The following is a 15868-nucleotide window of genomic DNA, read 5'->3' on the forward strand; positions in this document are numbered from 1 at the left end:
GGTAAACCTGTTTCTCCATCACCTGTTCAGCTCTGATGATTCAGTAAGGACATCTCCTGGTTTCATCTTCATGTTTCCCTCTCATCACATAACCAAACCAATATCATAACCAGCAGGTTTACAGCTGTGGCTCCAGCAAACATCAGCTGATACTAGAAATTAATATTAAATAAATTCTAACAACAGCTGATCAAGCTTAAAAGTGCTGCTGTTGTTTACCGCGACATCCGCTGGTTTCCTCTTTCTGGCGCAAAGTGGGCGATAAACAAACAAGAGAGAAAAGCCGATCAGCTGATCATTGATCAGTTTCATGATTGAAGTAGAAACAGGAGAGGGAGGGTGAGAGGATGAGAGAAGAAGAGGCAGCTGTGCGGCGTAAACACAGAATAACTCCAGCTTTGTGTCTTTTTCATTGTAGCTGAAGTCCGGGACAAACTGTTCCTTTTCACCTCAATACGAAACGCTTAATATTTTCTCTGAATACGAGACGATTCCGTTTTTTACGGGACGGTTGGCAACTCTAATAATTAACCTTATGAACAAAATAAAGTTCAACATCAGTATCATAGCACCCACCCAGCTGTATAGAAACTCCGTCATGCTAGCTAGCACGCAGTACGAAAAAGTCAGCATAACTAAAATAAACTCCACCTAAACTTGGTTCATATCTGACCCAGATGGACTGCAGGTTATAACTTCTTACCTGAAGTTCAGTTCACCTGACACTCTCGGACCAGCGGCCGCTTCGGGTCTCTCCTCCTGCCTCCCTTTTTCTTCATCCACTTGCTGGCTTCCACCACTTGCTAATATTATTGAATCTGTGGAAGCTCCGCGATAGCCACCACACAAGTAACGAATAACGAGCCTATCTAAATCCCAGTAACGAGTAACGCGTTCCTGGTTTTGGCATAATAACTAGTTACCGTGCTCGTTACCACAATAATAACGTAGTTACTGTAACGCGTTACTTAATAACGCGTTAGTCCCAACACTGAAAGCCAGTGAGACCATATGACTGCAGCTGGCTTTTCAGACAATATCATCAAGTTCCCACTGTCTTACTTTAAACCAGAGGCAATCACACTTTTGAGGTTGTAACCCTAAACCTTGGAACAGCCTCATTTACTCATTCCCATTTATTTTAGGCCATAGTTTATATGTATTTGCCTGTATGGAAGTGTTGGAATGAATGTGTGATCCTGGGGTTGATTATTAGTCTGTATGGTGTAATGTGTATACTTAGCTTTAATGTTGTTGAGTCTGGCTTTGTAACTCCATATTTTGAAAAGTGTTGTACAAATAAAGCTATTATTATTGTTGTTGTTTACTTTTTATTCTTGACCTTCTACTTTTGCCACTATAATTATAGGAGTATAATTTTCAGTATCATTATGATATTTTAAGTATTATTTCACAACAACATGTATATTTTCCTTTCCTTACTTATAAATGAGGATTTTCACAAGATCTTTACTTACTTTTACTTCTTTACATACTTTTCCTTTATCGCATAATATGGATGCGACCAGTGGGGGCGATACGGAGCCTCTAACCTCTAACAATTCAACAAGGAAGAAAAAGACCCGGAAGTGAGCTTTGTTGTTTTTCTGGGGCGGGAAAGACTAGCTAGGAAGAAGGCAAAGTGCACGGTAAGTTTAAAACATTATTTCTAATCTAAGATGACATTTATTTAGGCGATTGCTTTTTTTACAGTTTGCCATTTGACGGGCTAGCGATGTTACACACCTCCTCCCTGCTGTTCATGTGAGCCTGAAAAACGTGTCTGAGCGGTACACGTAGCGTTTTCTGTGCCTCATATTTTCACACTGGATGAATCTGTCCAGCTTTGCATAGTTTCCGGTTGATTTTCTTTTATATAATATTCCCTTATAAGAAAATCAGCCACAACGACCTCACAGTGAATTTAAGTGACCGTTTTATATTGTAAACTACAACAAAAAATATAAACATAAACGCAAAAATAATGTTGATGTATATTTACTATACCAAGAACCCACTTAAATCAATAAAACAAACAACCATCTCACAAAATAATCATTTTAAAGTTGCTTCAACCAAGCTTGAACACCGTAAACCTTTAAATAGCTTAGAAAGAAAATTCAGCACGAACAATGGATGTTGGAAATTATACAAATAAGCAAAACGGTTCATTTAAATCCGTAGGCAGATTACATAAAATATACAAGTATACAACTCATAACAGACAATAGATAAGTAAAGTAATGTAGTATGAAGTCTTAAAATTAACGTATATAGATCTGATTTGCCACCATCTACTGTTGGAGATGTGCCTTACATTATGATGGGTACACCACTCCTTTGTTATAGTTAGCGTTACGCCCGCCTAAATGTCCAGGGGATTTGGGGTAAGTGACAAAAAAGGAAAGAATGAGGCAATAAAATCGTTGTTTTTTTTTTTTTCAATAATTAAACTGAAAGGTGACATGGACAAGTTGCTGACACCTTCCAAAAACAATGATCATAACAAAACCTGAAAGTTGGTCCAAATAGAGTAAGTTAAAATGGTTAAATAATGCAAAAACACACCATACCGCTCTACTGATCTGAAGTGTAGTAAATACACACATAAGTGTACAAGTCGGACTTTAAGTACTCTAGCTTAATTACTGAGGAGAATCTGCTGCACAGAAAGGTGGCACAAAGGCTGGAGAGACGGCAGGACACACACAGAACACGTCCTGCTAAGGGCTATTTCAGTATTAATTTTACTTACAGTTTGTCCATCTCTAGGAACCTTAAGTAAACCTTTTAGATCAACCAGATATTAATGAATTACAATAGACCAGGCAAGAAGTAATAAATGTATGAAATATCTTTTCAGCATCACTCAGTGACATGATGTTTCTAATTTTAGAGCTAATGCACAGATGAAAAAAAGCAGTCCTACATATTTGTTTACTGCATGCATTAAAGGGCATATCCTAATCAAAAATGATGCCCAGGTTCCTCTCGGTGTTACTGGAGGCTAAAATAGTGCCACCCAGAGTAAGTATCTGGTTGGACACCATGTTCCTAAGATTTTTAGGGAAGAGTACAATAAAGCTCAGTTTTGTCTGAATTTAAAAGCAGGAAATTAGTGGTTACCTGCAACTGTTGTAGTGATCTGGATTGAAACCAGGCCTTGGTGTCTTTAAGACATGCCTGTACTTTTTTTCTAGTAGATTTGTATAATGTGGTTTCATGAATAATTAAAGCAGGGTATCATCTACCATTACAATAATGCATTAAAATAAATGTAAGTAGTCATGTAAGAAAGTCTTTTCTAATAATGTTACCTAAGGGATGTATAATGTAAACAGTAATGATCCTCACTAACTGTCCATCTATCAGATAGATATGATTTAAATTTCTGCAGTGCAGTTTTTTCATACCTACATTTTGTAGTAAAATATTGTGATCAGCAGTGTCGAATGCTGCACTGAGGTCTAGCAGAACAAGCACAGAGATGAATCCACTGACATAAGCCATAAGAAGATCATTCACAACCTTCACTAGTGCCGTTTCTGTACTGTTAAGATTTTCTGAATCTTGACTGCAACCCTTCAAATAAACAGTTGATGACAACTACTCTTTCAAGAATTTGAAATTGAAGGAAGATAGCTGGATGGAAAAGAGGCTTTTAGTAGTGATAATTACCACCACCTCAAAAGGCTATGGTGGGCAGCCTTTTAATAACGAAAGAGAAAGTGGGCAAATACTGTACACACGAAACCTTTGTATATAAAACAAGCATAGTTATTTTTTAATTTTAGCTCAAAAAATTAAATACAAATAAATAAATAGAATTAAAAAAATAGAAACATCTTGGTTGCAATGAGAGCCACAAATGGCCCAATTAATGTAAGACTTTAGAAATTAGATATAACGATTGATATTAACTTTTCGGCTTGACTTTTAAATTAAGTCCAGTGTGACCCACGATATCTGAACTTAACACTTAATTTGAACTTGCAGTGTCAAGCTCCTCTCTTTGTGAAACACACTTAACTACTTTTTTGGTTTTTTTCGGTATCTAGTAAAAGACATGATTGCATGAGATAGTCCTGAAACTGAGTCATTGCTGTAAGAATAAAACATTTTTAAAAATTTTGACATTCATTAGGTAGATGATTTATATGTGTTGACAATAAAAGTTGCCTAGTTGACAAAATAAATGATCACAAATTGTGTAACTGTTAACAGAATAGTGATGCATCGATATACTGCCAGTATTGACCAATTTTAAATAAGATATTTACCTTTGGCCATGAACTCTATTTGTTGTGTGTGATAAAGACATGGAAGACTTGACAAGTCTAAAAAATTAACAAATCATTTTATAATAATCTGACTTTTTTTCCTCCTGGCAAAAGAGGAAATTAATAACAACAGCAACAAAAAAAACCCGAAAACTAAAATATACAGAAAATGTAAGTTGCTGTTTGTCCAGAATTTCACACTCATCACATCCATGTAGCTCATTTATAGTACTGGCTGTTATTGAATCTCTTCCAGCAGGTGAGATGCCATCCAAAAGACAAGTTGTGGCCCAGCCTGCCTTCTCTCCAGTTCTCTTCATGACTGTGGAGGGTGAACCGATGAATTTCTTCTTGCGACCTGGTCCCATCAAACGCAAACTCCAGCCGCTCGTTTCAGCTGGAGGAGGAATGTTGTGCAACGTCCAGCAACCAGGAGCAATACTGCTGACTGATCCTGAGGACAGAAGTGTCATTCCTGAATCCACTGCACACTGGTACGTGCTGAACTGAGAATTCATGTTAATATCGGCAGGTGTTTACATTTAAAGAAATGCGATTTTTCTTTTCAGTCAATAAGAAGATGATAAAAAAGAAAATGCTTCTTCAGTTTAGTTTGGTGGTGGTGATAAATTTATTCAACCCATTTATGATTCATATCTTATGAATCCCACACACACAACAGCAGCACTGGAGCATACCTGGAAGTCTTATTATCTACTTATATCCCTTGTTTACTTTTCAGGTACGTGTCCACCCAGTATATTTATGACTGTGTTGAGAAGAATGAACAGTTGAATTTAGAGGACTACAGGCTAAATCCTGAAAAGGTCCAAAGACATTCTGCTAGACTCAACAACAGCAAAAACAGTTCGTCTCAAGCCACAGGAGGTACGACTAAACCCCAGACTTTCCATGTCTGAAGGATTGTGTTCTAACACGTCTGCACTTTACAGATTACATTTTTTTATTATTACTTGAATTGTTTACAAGTTACAATTAGAAATGTGTGTAAATCTGGTGAATAGTTTAATCTGCTTCTGTTTTCTACATTATGTCTACAATCTTTTATAACTAGGCAGAAGTGCCTACACTACTGAAGAAGATGCTGCCATTTTAAATTATGTCAGCAAGCACAAGACGGAGACTGGGGGAAACCGGCTTTGGCAAGAGATGGAGAAACAGCATGTGACCGCACACACCTGGCAGTCGATGAAACACCGCTACAAAGCACAACTGGCTAAGAAACAGACAGCCGCCGTGGAGGCGGAAAAGCCAGAAGACAGTAAGACAGCAGAAGAAAAGACAGAGGTGATTAACTATCTGGATGTTGTCGTTACGATTTTGTTATTTTTAGTTGTGTTTTTTGTCATATGTTAGTCTGTTTCCACTGTTGCTTTGTTTTTTTAGTTAGAATTTTCAAAGTAAAGTTTGACTTTAAATACACAGACTATTTCCACGACATCATAAAATTAAAACAGTATTTAGTAAGTGACAGAGACAGAAAGACAAAGTGGCTCCATACTGTGATGGCTTACACGTTTGCCTAATCATCATCGTTTTATATAGCACTTTAAAAACACACCTGGTAGACCAAAGTGCTGTACAATACAAATATAAATATAGTAATACAATAGGAAAAACCAAACATAGCAATAAAATGAATAAAAATGTCAGTTGCCCACAGAGTTAAAAGCCAGGGAATAAAAATAGGTTTTTAATCTGGACTTAAAAACTGGCACTGATGTAGCTAATATAGAGAGGAAGATTATTCCAAAGCATCAGAGCCGCAATAGAGAACGCTCGGTCTCCTCTAAGTTTCAGCCGGGACTTAGGGACTGAAAGCAACAGCTGCTCAGCTGACTGAAGCGAACGAACGGGGACATGGGGCTTCAACAAATCAGACAAACAGGTAGCAGACCATTTAGAGATTTAAAAACCTAACATGTGAAAGAGTCCCAGTTTGATCCTGGGAGGAGACACAAATCCCTTTGGAGTTGTATCAGGAAAGGCAGCCAGTGAAAACATGCAGCGCTACCAACTGTGGCAATCCTTGCGAAAAAGGACGCAGCAGAAAGTAGCTTTATGAGTAAAAGAACCCACGTAGAGACGCTAAGTAAAAGTAAGGAAACTGTTTTTAAACCAGTGTTGTTCCATTTGAACAAAGTTTGTTATTTTTATCCAAAATATCAACATATTTACATCACAGCAGTGACAACAGCATCCACTAACATTACACGACTGACAGGCAAAATGATATTAGAATCTACATTACGACTGTACAGCAGGAGGAGATGTACCAGATAAGAAAATTCTAAATTTTTAATCCTTTGGATGATTGTTTAAAGTCTTACACAGCACCATGTGGATGCAGTCAGAAACATGAATATGAGTAAAGGTGAGACTGAGCTGGGCGTCTGTGAACAGGAGAAAGGTCAGCCCCGACAAACTGAGCAGCTCGTTCCAAAATGAGGGAATTCTTCTGTAGCATGTTTGTGGTTTGAATATTGTATATTATAGTATACACTGTATCAGCAGTCCCCAACCTTTTTTGCGTCACGGACTGGTTTATGTCGGACGATATTTTCACAGACCAGCCTTTAAGGTGTCGCGGATAAATACAACAAAATAAACCTGGTACCAAAAAAACAAAAAGAAGATTTATTCATAACACACGGGAGAAGACCCAGGGAAACTGAGTTAACGATAAAAACAATAAAGAATAATGATAAAAACCCTGAAAACCATAAATTTCACACATGAGCCTAAACCAGTCTGTGGCCCGGGGGTTGGGGACCGCTGGAATATGTTGTTATATTTATTGTTCTATATGAGATATTATTGATTGTTTTTTATCCACTTCGATTAACATAAAATGCAAATTCTACTCCTCGAACACATCCCATTTGTGAACTTTACAGTGTGTCTACTGCTGGTTTCAGCAGCATACTTAAACCGTCTTACCTGCGTTTACATTAGAATCCTGTTGTTCATTTTACTAAAACACCTTTATTGTAAAAAAAAAAAAAGAAGAAGAAAAGGGGAAAAAAAATCTGTCACGTGTAGTAAAATAGGTCACAAGCTACCTCCTAAACTTCTTGAAGCTTTAATAAAAATCTGGAACATTTCTACCAGGTGTAGGGTGAAGAGTTGCCACTGGGTGGCAGCAGTGGGTTAAATAAAATCAGACAACCAAATTCAGGCTGCTGGCAGTCACTTTTTTAATAGACTTTAATGCTGAAGCTTTTCATTTCCTCTGTCTGCCTCTAGGTGGAAGAGCATCAAGAGACAGATGCTCAGAAATCTTCATGTGAAGAAGATGTTTCAGAAACAGACCTAACACAGGTGGGAACTCACTGCTTGTATGCTGTAAGGGTGCTGTATGAGGTTATAGTTGCTGTAAAGACATAACCTGAAATGGGTGTCTCCACAGATGGATGTCCAGTTAGTACAAACAGGAAGCACACCAGAAAATGTAGACCAAGAGCAACATGTGAGTCAGAAAACAGATAAACAACAAACTGAAAGCAAACAATCAGAAACTCTAGAAGCTGAAGTATCTCAGGCCTTTCAAACTGCAGCGCCTTGTGCGGACCTACAGGCAGAGACCCAACTGCTAACAGCAGAGACCACAGACGCAGAAACAGGTGAACCTCAGCCTGTCTCCCCACAAAAACAAAGTTTGTCAGGGGATGACTCCACACCAGCTCAGCCTAAGCCCACGCCCAAATGTTCCTCATCAGAAAAGACAAACGAGAAGCAGAAGGCCTCCCCGGTGCTGGAACAACCGTTGCGTCGAACAACTCGCAGGCAGCTTGAGCTTGAACTGTATGGCAAAAAACTGAGGTCATCATCAACCCAAGCAGTGCGAACCACATCATCTCCCCAGCCCCTGAAAAAAACTAAGTCTGCTCTTCAACAAGATACGACCACAGACCAGCCGGCTCCCAAGAAAGCCAGAGGAAAAACTCCGAGAGCAGCGGCAGAGAGTGACGAGGAGCAGAGTACACCCGCAGCCATATCTAAAACAATACAAGCAGGTATGTCATGAAAACAAAGAGCCGTTTTCATTCTTTTGACAACCCTTCTTTTTACACTTTTTATACTTTTTGTGGTTTTCAGATGAAACCAATCCAGTGCCTCAGAAAGGAGAAAAGAAGAAAGAGAAGAGAAAGTTGGGGATTCTTGAATTGGCAACGAAGGAGTTTGAAGATGACAGTGAGGTAGGATGCTGGTTTTGATACACTTTGTAAAATCACCACTCAGTGCCTCAGCATGCAACAGTTCCCACTCTTGATTCCCAGTTTGACTGGGAGTGCTGGTGTCTCCTGTTGGGCTTCATGGACCTGCGACCTAAAAATGTAACATTCAGTATTAATGTTTTTTCTAGCTTTGTTCATTTTTTTTTTTAACAAACAGCAGGTCTTTTGTCCTGTCTCCCTCCACTCATCACCAATCAGTCGCAGCAGATGGCTGCTCCTCCCTGAGCCTCATGCTGCCAGTTTCCTTGCTGTAAAAAGGGAGTTTTTCCTTCCCACAGTTGCCAAAATGCTTGAAAATAGGGGATCCTCTGATTGTATCCTCTGATCCTATATATTATTGTAGGGTCTTTACTATTAATCAAATTAAATTGAAATTGCATAGGAGTTGTGACAATAGAAGCATTCCATTTGAAAATTTTAACAGATTGTAATTGTAGTAAAATACTTTTCTATAAATAGTGGGATGTCAGAGAACCACAGGCCCCACATGATAGTTCTGATTTAAAGCATGAAGCCATAGAAGAGAATTTCTAGATTCTTTGCTGGTTATTGACCACAAAAGCTTCTGCTGCTTCTTTTACACACATGAAAGTTCCTGTTTTCATTTAACTGTACTCCCAACATCTGCTACACTGTGTTGTTTCTTGCTTTACATGTAGCTCGACTTTGTACATGATGTAATCCAAGTATTTCATCATTGTTTTTCAGTGTTTTATAATACTTTTCTGTGTTATATATGTTCTTTAACACAGTTACATTTGTATCTCATAGTCTGATGATCTCGAAGCTCCAGATCTCCAAAACCCTGCACAAACAGCAGCTACATCGACCTCCCTTCATCCTCCGCCTGCAGACACAACTCCAGATCCCGCTTCCAAACAGTCCTGCACTAAACCTGGACCCACTGAGACCCCTCTGAGTAATGTGGAACAGGCCCAGGCCACTAGTAACAACTGTGCAGCTGAGAAAAGCTGCCTGCCTCCAGCTGCTGAGCCTGTAGTGTCCGAGGCTGTCGGTACAACCTCCAAGGCCCACCTGTTCATATTCGACAGTGAACCTCAGGAAGACGACTCTCAGTCTGTCAGCGGTGACCGTCCAGCAGCTCCTTCAGAACCACAGCCAACAGTGAACAAAGATGCTGCACTTTCTCTGACTCAGGACCTGTTAGAGGAGGACAAGCTGCGAATCAGAGACCTCATGAACCAGACAGATAAGGTGAGGTGTTGTTTTTCTTCTCCATTATATTCTTTCAACCTTTATTTTGCTTATTCAGATATAAAGGGGTTAACTGTGGAACTTGCAGCTTTCTCTGTGTTAAGTCATTTTTATCCTTTGCTGTTTTTTTTGTAGGACTTAATTAGTGTGACCAAAGCTTTACTTAAGACCAGCGGAGACTTTTCTGCTGCAAAAGACCTGCTCTTGAATCCCCCCTCCATTTCGGGACCGTTTTGGAATCGCTGTGACGACAGACTTTTGCTCTCGGCTGAGCCTATCAGCATCCAACGGCTGCAGGAGAAATACGGCGAGGAGATGGTGGCCAAGAGAATCGTGTTTCTCGAGGTGGAGGGATGACAAAAGATAGATATAAGACATAATGTCATCTATTACTATCTGCACTTACACTGTGCAAAGACTGAACTGGTTAGTTGATACCAATTGAGCTTAAATTCTCACTTCTGTTTCTCGGTTGTCACCCGCAACAGACAAACTCGTGTAAACTGGTTGTTCAGTACAGCTCCTACTCGACTAAATGTAAACTTTTATTCAGAAGTTGCATAAAAGATTTGCCGTGACTTTTATTTCTCTTTAAAAACACAATTTTGAAGCATTTTAGAAAGAAAATCTGTTTAAATAAGATGCGTTTATTAAAAACACATCTTTTGTGTTTTTAATGTTACTTTTACTATGTTTACTTCCATTAAACTGTATAATAAATATTTAAACACCACCCAAGAACACACGAGTGCCATTTTTAAATGTATGGTTTGTTTTTTTTAACTTTAGCAGCAGATCATATTGCTCAGAATAAAAGAACTGCAGTTTAATCTGGTATTGGTGATATGATGTTCTCTGTGACTAGTTTGAATAAAGTAATTTCACAATGACCTGCTTTGCTCATTTGCAGCTCCATACTTTTATTCTTTTACTCCAAATGCAACATTTGAACAGCCGCTGCGTGAGGCTTCAGTTATCACAACCAGAGCTGTGTTAGTACAGATCACAGTATATCATGAGGATGTCTCTGACCCCAACTCCAAGAATAGAAAAAAACTGAGAGTTCAGAGCAGCCTGAATGCTTTTTTTTAAACATATTTCGACCTCATTATTTATAACTTATCCCATGTTTAAAATAAGCACCCACCATTCTAACAGTATACGCTTGTAGGCCACTGTGACACAGTTGTTGTTTTCGACAGGCTTCTGTGAGTACTTGAGAAACTGATCATCTACATAAAGTTTCTGGATTTCATAGAGAATGGTCCGAAAAAGAATGGGTAGACTACTTTAAGTTGACAGGTTGATTGTCCAGCTGACAAATCAGCGGCAACTTTATGAATTTAGGTAAATCTGAAGGCAAAATGAGGCCCAATGCAGTATGAGCAAGGTGTTCCTAATGAAGTGTCCTTTAAGGGTGTGACAAAATAACCCTAATAGGACTCGTTACGTGAAAGGACACCTTAATTATGTAAATGTTTCTTAAAACTTGGCTTCTCTGCTTGATTATGATTTTTAGTCCATGTTACATGTTAAACTGCCAAAAGATCCTCTACACTTTAATTAAAAGATGCTTCAACCAGTAGTAACATACTTTTTTGAAATCTTCTTATGATGAATCAGTGTGTTCAAAAACTGTTTTTGGTGGCACAGATTTCATTGTAAAAAGCAGTCTTTCCAAAATATCCTAGTACACCAACAGACACAAAAGCAACTTCCAAAATATTGTCTATTAACTTGCCTTGAACAGTGCAATCTAGTCTACTTCAAAAACAAAAAACAAGAAACCCAATCAATATATGTATATATATATCTATACGTATGTATATATATATCTATACGTATGTATATATATATCTATACGTATGTATATATATATATCTATACGTATGTATAGATATATATATATATATCTATACATATATATATATATATATATCTATACGTATAGATATATATATATAGATATATATATATATATCTATACGTATGTATATATATATCTATACGTATGTATAGATATATATATATATATCTATACATATATATATATATATATCTATACGTATATATATATATATATATATATAGATATATATATATATATATAGATATATATATATAGATATATATATATAGATATATATTCAAAAAGTCAAAATAGCCTCTATTTGTATCCAATACACCTTTTATTCCATTTTATCCCAATATCAATTGAGTACATTCATAATTTTGAAACTGAATCAGCCCTCCACCCGCATGAATACATTGTTTCAATAGTTTAAGCAAACAATAATAATAATAATAATAATAAAGAATGTACAAATCCAAACAATAAAAAAACTGAAGTAAATAAAATCAGCTACTTAAAATTGAAACAACAGGATGCAACCTTTGAAGCAAATGAAACACAAAGACCAGTAACAGTAACCACTACAGCTCTGCAGATTCTACCATAGTACGGCTGCTCTTTATCACTCTGCCATGTCTATGAGGTTAATAATGATATTAACAGCAAACACAGGTATGTAGTGTAAAACTTGACAGGACAATTAACACAACCACATAGTCCCGCAGATAAAAACCGCTCGTATAAAACCCCTTTATTAGTATGAAACATTCACATCCACCAGGACCTAATTTACATACATCTAGACCACATACTGTGAGTCGGTCAGCTTAAAAACCTGTTAAGTACACCAAAACATAACAAGGTCTCCAATAAGCAAACAGCACACCATGTATCCCTGGGTTGTTTTTTTTTAAATAACAGCTACATGTTTTTTGTTTTTGCTCAAGCTACATTCAACAAAGAGAGTTGCTACAGCAGTTTCAACCGATTGAACTACAACCTGCTTCAAAGTGACGGGAAGGTGATAATAATGGTTTGCAAGAATGGCTGACTATTTTTCAAACTGTGGAAAACTGACACTGATCTGTGGTACAAACACTAAGGCTGCGCAACTTTCCCGAGTTAGTAGTACTCAGAGCTTGATATATGCTTTGGTTGGCTGGTTAGTGTGATGGCGACAGTGGGGTGAAACACTGTCATTTGTTGTTATGGACTTGCTCTTCCTGCATGTCAAAATGATGCTCTGTGTACAGTCCCAGTAAAACAATGGCTCCTTGATGCTTATCAGGCTGGTTTTATTTATCAGCAATAAGAGTATGATGTTTTCTCTGTGAGCAAGGCTGCTCCCCACTCTTGTCTGATATAGTCAATTTGTTTTAGTATGGGTGTTGTGTTGTGGTAAATAAATGACCCGAAAACATATGGAACTAGTTTAAAAACAGCTGAATATGGCAACATAACTTTGCAGTTAACCCAGAACGATTAAAAACGGTGAAAAAGAATACATTTTACAGAGACACTGTCTTGATTAAAAACATTGCGCATTGTCTGCATTGCAGCTTTTTAAAATTCAAAATATAATGTTATTTAAAAAAGACCCAGAGCTCCTTTTACCCCCACAAGCATGCTAAAACAACAAAAGGCCAGTATTTTAACGTTCTGTTTCTGTAAAACTTCAAAATAGAAGTAGCACTTGATCTTTGATCTAGCAAACCGTACATACACTATCATACAAAGAGGTGATAAAAAGATCACTTCTGTCCCCATGCGTCAGTCAGCTTGTGAGTGCGAGACATCTTAATCTGTTGCAGAAAGACAACTACAAAATAAAACAAACACAGAAAAGGCCTCTGGGGTTTACGATCACATGCCTACAGCCCTCTATGCAAGGTCTGATGTTTCTAGCCCCAATACAGGAGAGACAAAGCAGGATGTGCAACCTGACTACAGGACAGCATGAAATAGTCTACAATCAGGAGTATAACCGAAATCACATGTAACAACAAAAACTTCTTCCTAGTAAAGCACATGAATGAACTGAATGTATACGTGTTAGACGTATGTGAAAGCGAAGCGCTTTTATGACGTGACCTTTGGTTTTAACTTGTTCGGCTTTGATTACACTGATGATTCATTTTACTCGATAACTTTTAATAGAACTTCTGGATGTGATCCAATTTTAAATGACCCGCCTTAATGTGCACAAAGTGCGCAGGACAGAAACAACGTCTCCTAAACAAAGTAAATCTGAACAGCTTCAGCAGCATAACATCTAACAAATGCTTACAGTGCTTATTGCCATGAATGAAGGTGTCACAAGATGCTGTTCCAGTTTGTTTTACTACTGATGTTGAGGAAAAAAATAAACAACAACAAACGTCTGATACTAAGATTATTTTTATACATAAACACAAGTTCTTAAACTGATATATAGAAAAACACCTGCTTTATTTAAAAGGCTAGTGGTCTTAAGAAAAACAAGGAAGGGTGAAAGCCAGTCCAAACAATAAGGCCAGCTAAATTGCATAGAACTTGAATAGTGCACTGATGCATCAAAAGGCTGTGCTCCTTTCCTCTGTCAGCTTTGGCAAACCCTGCAGAGTTCCCTCAGAAACCAACAGAAAACCCAACACAATTTGTCTCCACTTCTTTTTGTCTCCCCAGCAGAAGACACTTAAATTCCCCAAAACCCCAGTTTAATTTGGATTGCAAGTAGCCCAGCTGGGCTCAAATAATAATATAAAATGTTCAAATTAAGAAGACCCAACATTTTGGAATCTAAAATAAATATTCAAAAATGTAAAAGGTGGATATATTTTTGGTGAATAATGTATTCGTTCTCGACTAAACAAGGAGCACAATATGTACTGTTGTCAATTCCTTTAGAAATAAAGGATCGTAATAGGGTAGAAAAAAACTTCTCGGCCCATTTAAAATATTTCTTCTTCTTATCCCAAAAATGATTTAAAGCTCTGGACGAGGATCCAGCGAGGCAGCAGTGAGGAAGAGAGCACAGCATGGTTTCTTTACGCACTCATTATCTCTTTGCCAAGCAAAGACGTTCCCCCCACCACCACCACTTTCTAAACAACAGAAATAGTATAAAAGCACCAGTTCTGGGTCTGCACCAGTGAGGACGACCGAGAGAACTTTAATTACTAGGTCAAACGGGCCCAGATTTAGATTGGTCCGCCTTTCTAGCCGGGCCTTTAAATCCTGTGATAACCAGGGGCGGGGAGACAAGTGGAGATGGGACAAAGCCCAGCAATGCAGTCATCAACTAACGGCGACTTCAGCTTCTGCGTCCTTGTCCGAAATCTCATCCTGGATCTCGTCTGTGTTCCCTGAGTCGCTGCTGGCCACAGAGCTGACAGAGGGAGAGTTCCTTCCGCCTTTAATCATCCGTCGACAGGTCTCCATCTGAACATCAAGGCCTCTCTTCATGCTGCACATCTCCATGTACTCATGCAGATGTCTGTTCATGTCACTCTTTGCTGTGGCCAGTTCCATCTGAAAGCATAAAAAACAAGATTCAACACAGAGAAGAAAGAAGTAGAGTAAGGACGAGGCCAAACTAAATGTTTATAGGTGGGTAGAAACCTCTTGAATCATCACCTTGGATTAGCATGTTAAGATGCTAAACCTTGCTAATGACTGTAAAAACAAAGCTGAACTCTCTGGAAATACAATTAAAAATGTCACATTTTCTACTGTTGATGGGGGCAATAAGAAACAGCTACTGCAGTTCGTTCTAAGGCAGGTCCAATTCCAAAGAAGAATGACTTGAAATAATAAAATTAATCAAATCAAAAACTTAGCAAAGTTTATATGTCTTCACCTCATTTGGTCTCAATCAGTCATAACATGCAAGAGCATAAGTTTATAATTGTCTGGTAGCTAAATAAATCAAAGCCAAAGGAATCTTTGCACTTTACTTATCAGGCATGACATTTATGCCTGATAAGGCATGAATCAGCCTTATTCCAAGAATGAATCAGAACTGGGCTGATTCATTCTCTGGGAACCCTGATTGTGCAGATGTGGTGTGTTGCAGTTTTTTATCACATTTTAGACATTTTTTATGTATTTGTAACCTTTCAGTGTCTCATTTAAAGGTAATTTAAGAGAAATTTAGCCACATTTGACTTATTTTGTATCTCTCTTGATTGTTGCCTGCTACCATTTGGTCTAACATACAAAATAAGGCTCCTTTGAGTCACGCTGTCTCTTTCTGGGATATAAATTTAGATCACCACCCAGTG

The 15868-nt window shown here is 38.0% G+C and overlaps 2 protein-coding genes across 4 annotated transcripts in view; one reads left to right on the forward strand and one right to left on the reverse strand.

Moving 5' to 3' along the window:
* The first annotated feature begins 1509 nt into the window (after nt 1–1509).
* terf2ip (telomeric repeat binding factor 2, interacting protein) lies at nt 1510–10644 on the forward strand. Of its 2 annotated transcripts, none has more exons than XM_085456915.1 (9): nt 1510–1649; nt 4537–4774; nt 5023–5168; nt 5356–5588; nt 7548–7622; nt 7711–8317; nt 8400–8500; nt 9311–9754; nt 9890–10644. In XM_085456915.1, exons 2-9 carry the CDS (start codon nt 4545–4547, stop codon nt 10109–10111), a joined length of 2058 nt encoding a protein of 685 aa, XP_085313041.1. In that variant the 5' UTR covers nt 1510–1649; nt 4537–4544; the 3' UTR covers nt 10112–10644. The 2 variants fall into 2 exon arrangements, with proteins under 2 accessions (XP_085313041.1, XP_085313042.1); XM_085456916.1 differs by having other exon boundaries at nt 4540–4774.
* A 2467-nt stretch (nt 10645–13111) lies between these two features.
* The window catches only part of iffo2b (intermediate filament family orphan 2b), a 30836-nt gene continuing 28079 nt past the window's right edge, over nt 13112–15868 (reverse strand). For both annotated transcript variants that reach the window (XM_085456918.1, XM_085456917.1), the window contains exon 8: nt 13112–15116. In XM_085456918.1, coding sequence (XP_085313044.1) covers nt 14883–15116 — 234 coding nt within the window. In that variant the 3' untranslated portion in view covers nt 13112–14882. The remainder of the gene's footprint in view (nt 15117–15868) is intronic.

This window comes from Copadichromis virginalis, linkage group LG5 (genome assembly GCF_057382275.1).
Source record: "Copadichromis virginalis isolate Kocher_CV1m ecotype Utaka linkage group LG5, C_Virginalis_male_GT1.1, whole genome shotgun sequence".
Taxonomy (NCBI): Eukaryota; Metazoa; Chordata; class Actinopteri; order Cichliformes; family Cichlidae; genus Copadichromis; species Copadichromis virginalis.

Excerpts from the sequence above, each read along its gene's own strand:
- terf2ip (XM_085456915.1), top strand. The coding sequence starts at position 4,545 with ATGCCATCCAAAAGACAAGTTGTGGCCCAGCCTGCCTTCTCTCCAGTT. Across the intron at positions 5,169-5,355 it reads TTCGTCTCAAGCCACAGGAG|GCAGAAGTGCCTACACTACT; the intron begins GTACGACTAAAC and ends TTTTATAACTAG. Across the intron at positions 7,623-7,710 it reads CAGAAACAGACCTAACACAG|ATGGATGTCCAGTTAGTACA; the intron begins GTGGGAACTCAC and ends GTGTCTCCACAG.